This window comes from Conger conger, chromosome 18 (genome assembly GCF_963514075.1).
Source record: "Conger conger chromosome 18, fConCon1.1, whole genome shotgun sequence".
In the NCBI taxonomy this organism is placed as follows: domain Eukaryota; kingdom Metazoa; phylum Chordata; class Actinopteri; order Anguilliformes; family Congridae; genus Conger; species Conger conger.
In genome coordinates this window covers 914,196-929,589 of record NC_083777.1, presented here as the reverse complement: position 1 = coordinate 929,589, position 15,394 = coordinate 914,196, and the positions used below count along the sequence as shown (strand labels likewise).

General features: G+C 39.8%; 1 protein-coding gene across 1 annotated transcript in view; it reads left to right on the top strand.

Moving 5' to 3' along the window:
* The first annotated feature begins 9,414 nt into the window (after positions 1-9,414).
* meis1b (Meis homeobox 1 b) overlaps positions 9,415-15,394 on the top strand; it is a 71,607-nt gene continuing 65,627 nt past the window's right edge. The window contains exons 1-6 of the mRNA XM_061228173.1: positions 9,415-9,766; positions 11,273-11,490; positions 12,674-12,815; positions 13,044-13,094; positions 13,680-13,730; positions 14,690-14,836. Coding sequence (XP_061084157.1) covers positions 9,755-9,766; positions 11,273-11,490; positions 12,674-12,815; positions 13,044-13,094; positions 13,680-13,730; positions 14,690-14,836 — 621 coding nt within the window. The 5' untranslated portion in view covers positions 9,415-9,754. The remainder of the gene's footprint in view (positions 9,767-11,272; positions 11,491-12,673; positions 12,816-13,043; positions 13,095-13,679; positions 13,731-14,689; positions 14,837-15,394) is intronic.

The following is a 15,394-nucleotide window of genomic DNA, read 5'->3' as shown; positions in this document are numbered from 1 at the left end:
CAAACACAAACACAGGCACACACATACACATACACACAGGCACACACACACACAGGCACACACATACAGTACTGTGCAAAAGTCTTAGGCACATTGTATAACATGTATAACATTCTGTACAGATAAGATTCTTTCAAAAATAATTAAATGAAAGGTCCTAAATAAACGTACTATACATTTGACATTACATTTTAGTAATTTGGCAGAATATGTCTGATAGTACTGCTCCAGCAGATCCAGGGTCCGCTGTAGGCCTTGTTCTGTAGGCAACAGCAGAACGAGGTCAGCGCCATAGAGCAGGAAGTTAATTTCTTTATCGTGCAGAGGGCTCCAGAAAATTGTGGCCAATTCATTCATTTAAATGTAAAATTCTGTACAGATAAGATTCTTGCTAAAATAATTCAATGAAAAGTCCTAAATAAACATACTATACACTTAACATTACATTTTAGTAATTTGGCAGAATAGTTAAAAACTGAATCAAATATTTTATCAAATATCAAATATCAAATGTATTTTTTGTGACCACTCGGTGTTAAAACGGCATCACTTCTCTGAGACCAGCCAACGCTGTCCTGCAGTTCTATAAGACAATCAGCAGGGAGGTTGTTCCAAGCATGTTGGAGAACTTGCCACAGTTCTTCTGCAGACTTTGGTTGGCTCCTTGCTTCTGATCTCATGCAGCCTTGATCAAGTTTTTATGTAAAAGGTCGTCAATTGCTTACAGTAATATTTACTTTTTTAAATTAAATACAAAAATGTCTCTGTAAAACGAAATCTTTTGGAAAATGAATATTTGGAAATCTCAAATGTGTTCTTTTAAACTAACACACACACAAAAATTAACATATATATAATGAGGTCTTCTGCACAGTACTGTATACAGGCATGCAAGGAGGAGTTTGGAGGATTCCTCTGGCTATAGCTATAGGGACCCCAAACTTACACAAGCTGAAGTCTGAAGACTCCAGGTCCTGGACTCGAATACTAACCCGTATACAGTGCATCCGGAAAGTATTCACAGCGCTTCACTTTTCCCACATTTTGTTATGTTACAGCCTTATTCCAAAATTGAATAAATTCATTTTTTTCCTCAAAAATGTACACACAAACCCCATAATGACAACATGAAATAAGTTTTTTTTTTAATTTTTTCAAATTTATTAAAAATAAAAAACTAAGAAATCACATGTACATAAGTATTCACAGCCTTTGCTCAATACTTTGTTGGTGCACCTTCGGCAGCAATTACAGCCTTAAGTCCTTTTGAATATGATGCCACAAGCTTGGCACACCTATCTTTGGGCAGTTTCGCCCATTCCTCTTTGCAGCACCTCTCAAGCTCCATCAGGTTGGATGGGGAGCGTCAGTGCACAGCCATTTTCAGATCTCTCCAGAGATGTTCAATCGGATTCAAGTCTGGGCTCTGGCTGGGCCACTCAAGGACATTCACAGAGTTGTCCTGAAGCCACTCCTTTGATATCTTGGTTGTGTACTTAGGGTCGTTGTCCTGCTGAAAGATGAACCGTCGCCCCAGTCTGAGGTCAAGAGCGCTCTGGAGCAGGTTTTCATCCAGGATGTCTCTGTACATTGCTACATCTTTCCCTCAATCCTGACTAGTCTCCCAGTTCCTGCCGCTGAAAAACATGATGCTGCCACCACCATGCTTCCCTGTAGGGATGTATTGGCCAGGCGATGAGCGGTGCCTGGTTTCCTCCAAACATGACTTCTGGCATTCATGCCAAAGAGTTCAATCTTTGTCTCATCAGACCAGAGAATTTTGTTTCTCATGGTCTGAGAGTCCTTCAGGTGCCTTTTGGCAAACTCCAGGTGGGCTGCCATGTGCCTTTTACTAAGGAGTGGCTTCCATCTGGCCACTCTACCATACAGGCCTGATTGGTGGATTGCTGCAGAGATGGTTGTCCTTCTGGAAGGTTCTCCTCTCTCCACAGAGGAACGCTGGAGCTCTGACAGAGTGACCATCGGGTTCTTGGTCACCTCCCTGAATAAGGCCCTTCTCCCCTGATTGCTCAGTTTAGACAGGCGGCCAGCTCTAGGAAGAGTCCTGGTGGTTCCAAACTTCTTCCATTTACGGATGATGGAGGCCACTGTGCTCATTGGGACCTTCAAAGCAGCAGAAATTTTTCTGTACCCTTCCCCAGATTTGTGCCTCGAGAAAATCCTGTCTCGGAGGTCTACAGACAATTCCTTTGACTTCATGCTTGGTTTGTGCTCCGACATGCACTGTCAACTGTGGGACCTTATATAGACAGGTGTGTGCCTTTCCAAATCATGTCCAATCAACTGAATTTACCACAGGTGGACTCCAATTAAGCTGTAGAAACAACTCAAGGTTTATCAGTGGAAACAGGATGGAGTGTGTGCACTGGTGTGAAACTCAATTTTGAGCTTCATGGCAAAGGCTGTGAATACTTATGTACATGTGATTTCTTAGTTTTTTATTTTTAATAAATTTGCAAAAATTTCAAAAAAACGTATTTCATGTTGTTATTATGGGGTGTTGTGTGTACAATTTTGAGGAAAAAAATGAATTTATTCCATTTTGGAATAAGGCTGTAACATAACAAAATGTGGGAAAAGTGAAGCGCTGTGAATACTTTCCGGATGCACTGTATATGGGGCTGATAACCACTGATAAACCCACTCAATCAAACCAGCTCTGAGTCAGGTTGTTTGTTGTCAGGGCAGGTGTACGGATTGTTGTACGCCTGTTCTAGAAGCAGCACGCTAATTCCGGAATGCCTGAGCGCCTTCTCCCGCTGAGTGGACCAGCGGAATGTGGGAATGGATGCAGTCCTGCGGGACTGGCTCTGTGGCTCTCTGACACCTCCCTGGCGTACGTCAGTGCCTGCAGACAGCGACAGAGGGGCTTGTTAGGGGGTGGCCACACTACCAGACTCTTCCGAGCAGAAAATATGGATCTTCACACCTCCATCCGAGCCCCTTCTTTCACTCTCTCTCTCGCTCACTCTTTCAATTGCTCCCTCGCTCTTTCACCCACTCTCTGTCCCTCTCTCTCTCAGGTGCTGATCGATTTGCAGGCTCCCAGGGAGGTGCCAGACTCGTCCCAGCACTTCATGATTGGCCCACACGCAGTATGACCTCCCCCCCTCCCCCTTCACACAGACACACGCTCCCCCCTGCTCCCTTCACACAGACAGACACACGCTCCCCCTGCTCCCTTCACACAGACAGACACACGCTCCCCCTGCTCCCTTGGTGCGGATGGACCAGTTTCCTTCGCTTTTCACCTCTGAGCCTCGGTGGCGCTGCACTGTGGAAATGCGCGGGCGAGGCCCAGGAGACGCCATCACACTAATCCTGGGGTTTCTCCGCTCTGCTCTGATCCCATTAGCACAACTGAAATAATAACCCGAGTGAGAAACACTGTCAGACTCTACAAAGAAAGAGCTGGAGCGGTCTCTCCACCTGAACGCCTTTCCATCAGTTCAACACGAGCGAAAACAGCGCAGCCTATGCTTCTCATACCCTGAGCACATAACTTCTGACACGACATGGGAATTAAGCTGTATCTCTCATCGGTGTAGAATACATACCCCATTCTAAGTCCATATGGCTGTTTCCTTTAACCCCTGTTGCGATTTAGCACTTGGAGCTCTAAGGAATAATGAATATTTATCTCACTAAAATGTGACATTTCACTATCACATACAACCTATGTAGGTACATTTTCCTTTATACACAATTTAATTTATATGAATTAAATTAAGAAAGTTACCTTTTCCGCTTGAAATCCGCGTTTATGACATTATTATCTATTATACAATGCTGTTGATGTATTGCCTACATGGCATTGTATGGAAGTGATATATTATAACATTACCCTATGTCAGTGCCTACTCTTCTACTACCAACAAAAACTAAGTTAAAACATCAGACGTTATGACTACACTGCACATACAACAATAAACATTCTAAAAAGACATCTATGAACAATAGAGAACAATAATGCAGAAAAGTAAGTTTAGAGGCCTATAAAATATCTTTAGATCAATAGCAATAACACGTTATGAAAGATAATTATTAATGTGGGTCTGGAAAAAAGAAAACGCGGCAGCCTAATTAAACATGCAAATATGTCCCTGTGGTTCACATATAATCTGTATTCTCTAAGTTTTATCTGAAGTCTTCTTTCTCCACATTTCTAGGAAATGATAGCAGACGTGAAAACAGAAAGTTTTAGGTTTGAAACAGCCCATTCAAACGCCCCAGTCTAACTGCAGTTTTTTTGCATTGCCAGTAGACGGCGCAAATGATTAAGCAAATGTGGTTTCGACGAGAGAACTGTCAGAGCACTGGTCAAGAGCACTGGTCAAGTTTATGTTTAGACATGTGAGTAAATAATTTCGCAAATTAGCCGAACTGTCTGACACTTTCAGAAAATTGATTGATCAAAAATCATGAACAACCCAATTTTGGATCCTACAATGATCTATTAAGAACATGAAGTTGTGGGATTAAGAGATACGATTGCTCAAGAGATTTCAATGGTTTATGTGAGATCGTATTGTTGTCTGTCTTTGTTTTCTGTCTTGTACAGTATGTTAATGTTGCACTGTCCATGAACCTCTGGAGAGCTTTCTACACATAATTTCTTATGTATATATTGTTCATATGTGCAAATGGCAAAAGAAAAAAAAAACATAAATAAAATTAACTGAACTGAATGAGTAGAAGTTGGCCTACTCTGTATGGCCTAGCTATAATGGTAGGTCTAGACTATAATCACTATTCTGTTGACATATTTATGTTTTATTCGTAATATAATGCTGTTATACTCAATGGGATGAGAACCGCAAAATACTGTTGAAATGATTAAAGATCGTATACCTGTTAAATTATGCGGATATGGACTTCGTCTTGTAATAATTAAATGAAAGGCACACGATACATTTATTTAGGCCTTCGTACGAATTGCATTTTAGTCAAGCGAGGCATGATGGGTAGCCTAATGCACACATGTCACTGTGGGCTGTTTCTACTATTGTCTGTGTATTGCAGCAGGTTCATTCGGAGACCGGGGCAGGGACTAAAAACGCACTGCAACAACAGCGTGCGTTAGAAGAGAAAACATTTTAAAATTGTGATTCTGACTGAACAGTGCATTGATCGTGCTTGCTAGAATAGTTTATTTATACTTTAGGCTACAGTATAGCTCTGAAGGAGATACCGTGGGCCCCAGTATCATTGCCGCATATGTTTAGGCTACGTTTAATCTTTGTTTAACGTTTTTCATGTTTGGAGACAACTAAGGGTTAAAGCCAACAGTATAAGTACGTCTAATAAAATACATTTGAATAGGCCTTAACAATAATGAAAAATAAAAGACTACGACTGCCGATATAAGAAGAAAAACACGTAGGAAACTAAATAAAACACGGTGACTCGACATCAAGAAAAAATAATGTTTATTTATTCAACCATTCTGAAATAATATTTAAAAACTATAACGGTTTTGTTTTCGACGTCATACTGCCTGAATTAGACTTCAGATCAACACATAAATATATCTACAATACAATACATATACAATGCCACATAATGGCTATAATTGCCTTGCCAATTGAAGTGATGTCAGTTGTCAAAAAGCATTAGTTACTTCTTCAGTTAGGTAACCTCTTACAGAATGAACAAAGTGAGTCGAAATTATTTAATTTATAATCTCCCGGCACTAGATACATTTGCTTAACTCCATATATAACAACACATGCTCAGAAAGAGTTAGCGACAGCCTCTGGTCATGCTGTGGGAAAAACCTAATCTAAACTCTTTTCATAAATGCTAGCCGAATGATCTTATTTTATCATTCTGTTCTCGTAGCGACTGCGTGTTGGATTTTAGTGCGATTTGGCATCCCTCGTGGTTTTAACCACAACCTAAACAAATAATAAAATGACTGTATCTCATGTCCTTGAAGCTATGTGTAAATATACTGTGTTTAAATGTTTGGGCTGTTCATTGCAGCGCGATACTCAAAACAATACTTTTTTACAATTTTACGTCTTACAATAGTTTTCATGACAGAGAGGCCTGTGCCAAATTAGCTATTCAAGGTTAACTTGAATATAACAGTTTATTTAAATACAAATATGATTGGATCTACAAATATTGACAATGGATGCCACTTACCACTCAAATCTTCTGATGAAATGCAAAGTTATGCAATTTATGTGGAAATGTTCGAAATTTAACCCAAATCTTCCTCTCTCTCATTTCTCCGGGCTTTCCCGTATGCTCCAAACGAATGGGCAGGACACGGTCGCGCCATCTCTGAGGCGCATCGCCTGGCGATTTGGGGGCATGCAGTCATTTAACGCCTGGACATTTATACGAAAGAAACTCCATCGCGGGACCGCTGAAACGTATGGACCCTGCATTATTTGATACGACACTTAGTGGCACAATGCCGTTCAGAGGTGAGTTCCCAGACATGTGCTCATTTTAAGAGTGTTTCCAGAACCATGTCTCTACTCAATTAGTAGCATAAGTGAAATGTCTTATTTTCCCCCACGACATCCTGGGACTAGTCGTGAGATTTTCAGTGGTATTTTGTGTGTCATGATTCATTCCTCCGTATTGATACGGGCCAAACCAGTTAGCCCAATACAATTACAAGCTTTTATAAACCAGCACAAGACATGCATCCTGAAAGTATAATGGTACATCTCAGAACAGTTTTCAACTTTGAACCATTTTAATGATTAAGCAATAATTGCTGTAATTCAAAGGAATTAAATCGTGGAGCTGCTGTCTTCCATCAAGGGGCCGAATGAGCTAACGCAATTACTCTTAAGCTGTGAGGTGCAGTTTTTGTCGCGGTATTTTGCTACTGGGGGCTTTCTGCTAATCATTCTGCAAAGCAAGGCAGCTGTGAGTGATGCACTAGCTAGTGTGGCCACGCTTCTATTCCGCGATATGAAGAACTTAACGTTTCCGGTGATGCGCGATAAGATAATAGAAACCAACTTGGGTTTCCATGCTTCCAAGCCTCGATCGAGCTGTCCCTACCGGAACCCGTACTCCACAGACTCCGCCTGCATTCCCACACGGGATAGTGCGACAGTGCCCTCAACCTGCAATTACTGTCCAAGCGCCAAGTAACAGATGTGGTGGCAACGTGAGCAGGGACGCAGGACTGTTGTGGGAGAGATTGAAAGAGGAGATGTTCTATGTGTCACTTGTTGGATGACAGTAGTTATCCTGACGCACGTTTCAAACACTCACAGCGTATCAGAGCAGCGCAACAATACCGCACGCATACGCACAGCGTTGCTCAGCGCACAGTCGGGCAATGAAAAATGAGATTTCGCTGTATCAATACATTCTCAGGGGAACTAAGTGCAGTGCAATTCGTTAGCACAAACTTCTTAATGTAATTTTTGATTCCATATTGCGGACACACCTGAAGAGTTAATTGAAGTGAATCTTTCAGTAACTCTTAGAGTAACTGTTGAAAAATGCTCCCCACCGCATCTGTTGGGAAACACGCGTGAAGTAGTTCCAGAGTTCCAGAGTTACAAAACCTTGGAAAAGTTTTACTTACCAAACGTGCCAGTCTGGTGCGTGATCTTGCAAGCGTTAACGCATCACCGCTTCAAATAAAACATTTAAATACTTTTTGATAATAAGTAATACTTTTACACTATTTTGTTCTGGTGTACATGTTGTGATCATTAAGTTCAATAGAGTTGGCTTCATTATATGCGTCGAACAACATACTGTCTTATTTCTGTCATAAATTATTGTTATGACTCAGGCACAATGCACAAAAACAGCTTCAGTCCAATCTGTTTTAAACAAGTATTGTATAAATTGCAGATACTATGAAAATAATGCTTTGTTGTATGATCAAATAGATATCCCGAATCTTACTGTCGTAATGCATAAGCCTGCACTGTTACAATGTATTCACATCAATATGGAAATTTTCTAAATTAGATATTTTTCTTTTCGAACATTTTACATTTTATAAATAATTATCTTTCTCCGTCTTATCTTTGAGTAGCGATTCGTTTCAAGTAGTTTTTATTTATTCATTTTTCTATGCTCCCGATTTAAGGTTCAGGTTAATCGATCGCTTGATAATTGATCATCTTTGCGACCAATTAAAGTTTTGCCACGATGGAAAGCGCTTTCATGAGACACCGCCTCCATACTCCCGTTGTTTTGCGACTTGGGCTAGCCCATGTGGTGCTAGTACAGGGGGGGTTAAACTGGTCCACTCGCTTCTGTGGGCTCAGCTGACTGCCCTTTGCTCTGTACATAAGAATATGGAAATAAAGTTTCCGTGCCCATCTCTACAAAAACATGTTTCAGGACCAATTTGAAACGAAACATGTAAAATATCTCAAATATATACAAATGTAGTTTTATTTTCTCTCCAAAGTTTATGAGGATGCGATTGACTAATATATTTGTGACGTGAACACAGCGCCATTCCGGTGTAGCTTGTGTCTTTTAAGATGCGGCCTAAATTGTGAAATTCAATTCGCGCGGTTATTAGCCTATGATGCCTCCATTTAATCACAAACCTTATACAAATAGCTTCAATGCATGAGAACAAGAACACCTTACACCACTTAATGTGTTTGCGCTTTCTGAATTAAAGGTATGTGGGCGGATGGGCCTACAGTACATGGAAATGATTGGCAATTCGGAAAGCTACAAATTACAAAATGAACAAACTGAAAAATTAACATTAATTCATATAACCTTGAAACATTATATATGAGAACAATGTGATTACAATGAAAATTCCACGTGCAGAATCCTAATAAGGAGAAGTAGGCACCCTAGCAGGTTACCAGAAAAGAATGTCTTTGGAATACAGTAGCCTGCCTTACACAAGCAAGTGGACAGTGTAACTAAAATTTCACAATACTAGTGAATTTAAATGAAGTGTGTGAAGTAGGCATATAGTCTATCAAAGAGATTTAGAGATAATCCAGCCGGTTTCCTCTTTCTCCTGTTCAAACTGAACGTTGTCGTCGCATTTGAAGACGGTCTCCCACAACCCACCCCCTGCTATATGAGCACTTGATGTAGCCCATTGTATTGTGCAAGACACGACCTGTTATGGCCACCACTACTTCCGGGTTTCCGCATTCTGGTCCAGATCAACTCTTCGGCTCCGTTCCACACACACATAAGCTACACACACATTGTATATACACTCTGGCGAGTGGCTCGTAGCATCGATCGTGGCTCCTTTAAGAAAAAAACTAAGCCTGAAATATCACTCCACCTCCTCTTGATCTCATTTAGAGGCTAATGCATAAAAAAACGCTCAGGAGTCGAGACTGATCAAAGAAACACGAGCGTGATTTTTTCTGTGCATTTGACTATTAACATTTAAGGTGCCCTGACCATTGGAAGCGCGCGGCGGATCATCATTCATTCAACACTTTGACAACCTCGCTTTTGATTGACAGTTGGAATGGCGGAAAGCCAAGAGACTGACTAGTTTTGTTTTAGGGTCATTTTCATACTGGTTTGGAAAAGAGGATTCTTTCTCTCCTCGTCGTTGTCCTGGAGAAAGCGAGGGAGCTATTTGCTGCGCTGTAGCCGAACTTGAGCCGGAGGTCTGGCTTGATCGTACTCCTGAAGGAAACATAAGGATTTTTTTTAAATCTCGCATTTGGAATTTGACCCTTTATTTTGCTTCACCCTGGCCTCATAGGGGATATATTATAAGTTTAAGGAAGACAGGCCGATGGCGCAAAGGGTACGTATTAAGAAAAGTTTCGTAGCTGGCTACAACATTGAAACGTGGCTGATGACAGACGCTCACAACAAAAACTTTTCCCTCATTTGAATGGCATGTGAGCCATTTTCGTAGTAGCCTACTTGCGCTTTACACTTCTGTCATGATTGCACACGCGCTTGTGTATTTGACAACCTAACCCAGCATTTGAATAACGCATTTTTCTAAATGAATTACAACATGATGACTGGAACACGCTCCATTAAGACCAATCTTACGCCCAACTCGACTTTTTATGTCCTGAACTGTTCGTAACAACTTTTGATATTCTATCATTTTTGTGTTTACGCGCTGATTTTTCTTTTTTTTTCTTCTTTTTTTTAACGCAAATTAGTAATAGTAAATCCCAACACAATTAACTATTGAATGTTTTGCATTCAGAATGGTAACTTAACCTTTTTGAAATGTCTTTTTTATTAATAACTGAAATTAGTCTCGTTTTGCAGTTATACAAATATTTTTTGTGGGTCTAATATTTATTTCATATTGTTTTGTTATTGGAAATTAAATTAACTTTATGCAAATAAACAATTCGTTGACTTACTAACGCTTAACTGAGCCATTGTTTAGTTGGGTGGAACGGCTACATAGCCCTTGTGTCTTTACGGGGTTAGGGCATAGCTGTAAATACATTGGCACTCACATAGCCTCATGAAGAACGAATTACACACGTTGCATAGAATAAATAAGAACAAATTACTTTTTGTTTTGAATTTAATATTATAGGCTAACTAATTTGCCTTTTGTAAAGCCCGCATATAGGCCCTACAGGCTACTTTATGTACACATATAGATAGCAATATCATTATACTTTATTTTTTTAATTAAAAATGTTTAATGTTATGTTTACTGTACACTTGTTAAAATTAGACGGATTAAAATCATATTGTTAAATTCAGCTAACCAAGTGAACAACGACAGCAACAGTTCAAGACTTCAAATAGCCTATATTTATTACAGTAGCCTAAATGACGACTGCTGGAATAATAGTCAACTAGATATATAACTACCCTAAATATGTACAAAAACTTAAAAAAACATTCTGTTCGGCTTAATGTTTTGCGTACGCATTAATTGATATTACTCAAGACTGAGACCCAAGACTCAAGTTTAGATGAGTTGGAAAACTGTTATTGCAAAGCTATTTGCTGCCTACTTTGAAAAACAAAACACGTGATTTGTTAGGCTATTTAGAGCTTGCATGGAATTTGATCAAATCGCTCATTGGTGACGCTGAGGACCGACATTAAACATAAAAGACTAGGCATACAAAAAGTATATTGACAAAAATATAAAATAATAATTTTCTCACAAAAGCTAGCCTATTAATTTCAGCAAATACTTACTTTGGTTAAACGTCGGGTGCGCACGTTGCACGGAGAATAACCTGCTCGTGTGTAGTCGTCTAAAAGAATGCCATAGATAATTATTGTAACTGGGACTATGTCCTCTGTTTGTTGTGTGCAGTACGAAGATATACACCATTATGCCATGGAGGGAGTAGGAATCCCAACTACGATGTATGGGGACCCACACGCGGCCAGATCCATGCAGGCGGTGCATCTGAATCACGGCCCCCTCCACTCGCACCAATACCCGCACACTGCTCACACCAACTCCATGCCGCCCGGCATGGGCTCCTCCGTCAACGACGCTCTTAAACGAGATAAAGATTCCATATACGGGTAGGTTTAGGCTTCCAGTGAAACTTTCTTTACATTTCCGTGCACGTGCATATACTGAGACACTCTTAGTGCAGAGGGTTTTGTTTGTCACGTATTCCGGAAGGAGATCCGGGGAGAGAGAAAAGTTATTCAGAAGCAGAGGCGCAAACCGTTAGGCGAAAACAATAGTCCAGTTGTAGGTTAATTTTTGTTTTCCAAATAATTACGATGCATCATCGGACAACGCTTCTCACCGTTATTCCTGTAGGCTAGCCTATATATTTAAGCACATTCTTGTTTATTGTACGTTTAGGTAGAACAGGCTACTGATTGTGTCATGTAAAGTTATTTATATATCTTAGGGCTTCTTGGCTAACATGTTCAATTCATAAATGAAACATATTAGCTTACATTAATGCATCGATGGTCATTGTGCGGAAATAACTTATTGTATGCTTAAAACGTCATTATTTACTTATTTTAAAAAGAAACCAGATTGCTATTTGTATATTACTTTTATTTTCTTTTTTTTAATGCACGTACGCATAGTCTTACCAATCAGTTATCTGAACTACAAAGTAGGCCTACGGTTATAAATCATGTTCCAATCAAAAAGTGACACAAGGTCACTTTTCAAAGGTTTCTAATTACTGTGTAAAATGTTTTCTTTTATATAATTATAACAGTGAAATAAACGAATAATAAATCAAGGCTATGTCTGAGATATTTGAACTGGTCTATGGATGCGAATCACAAAATGCAGGTCTGACCCCCATGCAGTTAATAGCTAGGACTGTTAAGAGTCGCTCTTTTGGAATTCTTTGTGTGTGTGTGTGTGTGTGTGTGTGTGTGTGAATAGTCCTAAATGTCACGTCTTCTGACGGGTTAGCTTTCTGGTTTATTAGCAGGTCTGTTTATGAAGGGGACTAGTGGTATACAATATTGACGATTTTTCGAATACGAAACGAGAGGCTGTGCGGAGGAGTGAGACTGATGCTAAGGAGGCTGCAGGCCTCTGGTGAAGCAAGCCAACGAAGCTATTTGTTACAAGCCTCCCTTGCGCTGTGAAAGGCCTGAGCATTGACCGTGGGTTGAACTAGCACTGTAACACAGGACCAAAGACTTAGTCTGCCTCTTCTCTGTGAGTGTCAATCTTCCTTTCCCCTGACCACTCAGTGACGGTCACATTTGTATTTCATTCCAGGCACCCCCTCTTCCCCCTTCTAGCTCTGATTTTTGAGAAATGTGAATTAGCAACTTGCACACCCAGAGAACCCGGGGTGGCGGGCGGCGATGTGTGCTCCTCCGAGTCTTTCAACGAAGATATAGCAGTGTTTGCCAAACAGGTCAGATAATGTTCCGTTACACATAACAGTTTAGGTTATAAAAAGAAGTATGTGTGCTAATGAAACATTCTTATTCATCTTGATTCATAGCCTACAAGTGTTTGTATTATACGTAATTCACATTCACATTCCTTATCGCACGTTCTTTTAAATACCTAAACAACAGTAATACAAGACATATTCATTCTTGTATTAGACTGAAAAAATTATGATCATTTTCTCCTTCAGATCCGGGCAGAAAAACCTTTATTTTCTTCAAATCCAGAACTCGATAATCTGGTAAGCGTATACAAAGATTTAATTTACTTAAGTATTGTGGACTGAATTATCTAGGCCTATACCTAAATCAGACCAAATAGATTGCCTATACCAATCGTGGCAGATCTAAACTGAGCATGCCGGCTGCCCCAAAGTTTATGACTCATAAATCTTCAAGAAAGCATCTTGAAATAAGATTGTTTAATGTAGAAATAGCCCGGTCGTTACCACAGACAGCCATACCAGTGCTACCATTAGAAGGCTGTCATATGCCTTTGACTAGTGCCTTTTCCTCTCAATTAAATGTTTAAAGGCCTATTCAAAAGTATTGCCACTTTGATTGCAAGGGGGCCTTTCTCCGGACAGTGACATGCATGTTTTCAAACAAATAGTAGATCCAGTATGTGTAATTTAGTGTGTGTAATTAAGCTAACACGATTATTATATTTAGGCATTAAAAAGAAATGAGACAACTGTTACATTTTTGAACCATTTCGTGCAAATTTATGGATTATGCATGTATAATCATTTGGCTGTAATCAAAATGTGCAGTTTAAAATTAATTCATACGTTCCGTGCTAATACATGTAACTTTTAATTTTCCAGATGATACAAGCAATTCAAGTATTAAGATTCCATCTTCTGGAGCTGGAGAAGGTAATTTTTCCTCAGTAATAGTGGCCGGTGTTATAGTTCAGACCTGTAGGGTACATTTGCATAAATGTCTTTTTTTCTGGTCTGTTGTAATTAGTGTCAAAATCAATCTTGGCGCCTATTTCTCTTCCGAGTTTAATTACAATTCAAGCTGCTAAAAACAGGAGCAGATACCCCATTACCCAGTAATATTCTCACTTTTAATCCCACAATGTGATTTATTGCGCATAATTTGCGTTTATTGGAAATATCATGTTCTGAATTGAGTAACGTGTGAAATTGATTACTTTTAATATCCAAATAACTGAATGTATAATTGAGCGACGTAATGACTGTCGTCAATTACATCGTTTTATTTAAAATAATTATATATGGCGATATTTGAATATATTGATGATGGACAAATAATGAATCTCCTCATAGGCTAATTTACTTCAGTTTTAGAAACGGAATGCATATACAGTAGACTACTTGCAAACTCAACTCAAAGTCAAACTTCGATTGGTAGAGCACTTTAAAACAAACATGGACACAGTGGCAGTAGGCATTAGTCTATGTAATTACTCGTATTTGTGGATGTTAAGCGGTGGGTGTAGGTAATGTCCAGCTTTCTGAGTGACTGGGCTCCCCGGTAAGGAGGGGAATAATGGAATAACTAGACGAGATTAAACAGTTTACCTTAAATGTCACTCAAGCAGGGCATCCCTCTAATGGTCACAGCCCGGGGAACAGATGCATTTAGCACGGCTGTTGAATATGCTGTAGCTCGTGAGTCGTCTTGTCACTGTCAATTTTCTGAGATATCTCCATTTTGCAAGAAAATCGTTATCCCAAATCCCGGATAAGATATACTTATATCTGGCTGTCGAATTGACTTGCAACAGGAATTAAAGTAGCCTAACACCTTCTTCTAGTGACCCTTTTCATGTCTGTGTGTTTCGCACGTGCCATCGTCCCTCAAGGTGCACGAACTTTGTGACAATTTCTGCCATCGGTACATCAGCTGCTTGAAGGGGAAAATGCCCATCGACCTGGTTATCGATGACAGAGATGGCGGATCAAAATCAGACAGTGAAGAAATCACAAGATCGTCCGGGAACCTTGATCAGGTGTGTGAGATTTCTCTTTTTTACATAAAATATCCAGGTTATTAAGATTTTCTTCTGGTCAGTACGCTACCTCCCTGTTATTTGCACATGATTAAGGCTGTTTTAAATTCCAGCGGAATGAAACATTTTGAATAATGTGTCCATTATTGCTTCATTAAGGTTTGATCCCGGAACCGACCTACGGAGATTAGCTTGTGAAAGCATCGCCGTAAACTTGACCTGTTTCATGTCCATTTTAATTTAGTCTTTTCGTTTTTCGCTTCGCTTTTAATAGAAGCTAAATGTTTTCTTGTGGAATAATTTTAGATGGCTAAATACACAGAAGGGATATTTATCTTTGAGAAAATCTCAAAGACGATCTGAGGGCCTGGGGGAGATAAAGCCCGCATTCACGCCTGTTCACGGTTCATTGGCTGCCTTGTCAGTACCTTTCCTTAGACCTGAGCGCGCACCAGTGCCTATCCATGAGCTGCTCTGTTTAAAACAGACCCTTTGATTTGAATTTGTTTCATTTTTAAGAACAGAACGCATCACGCACTTGAGGCAAATTGGATCAGC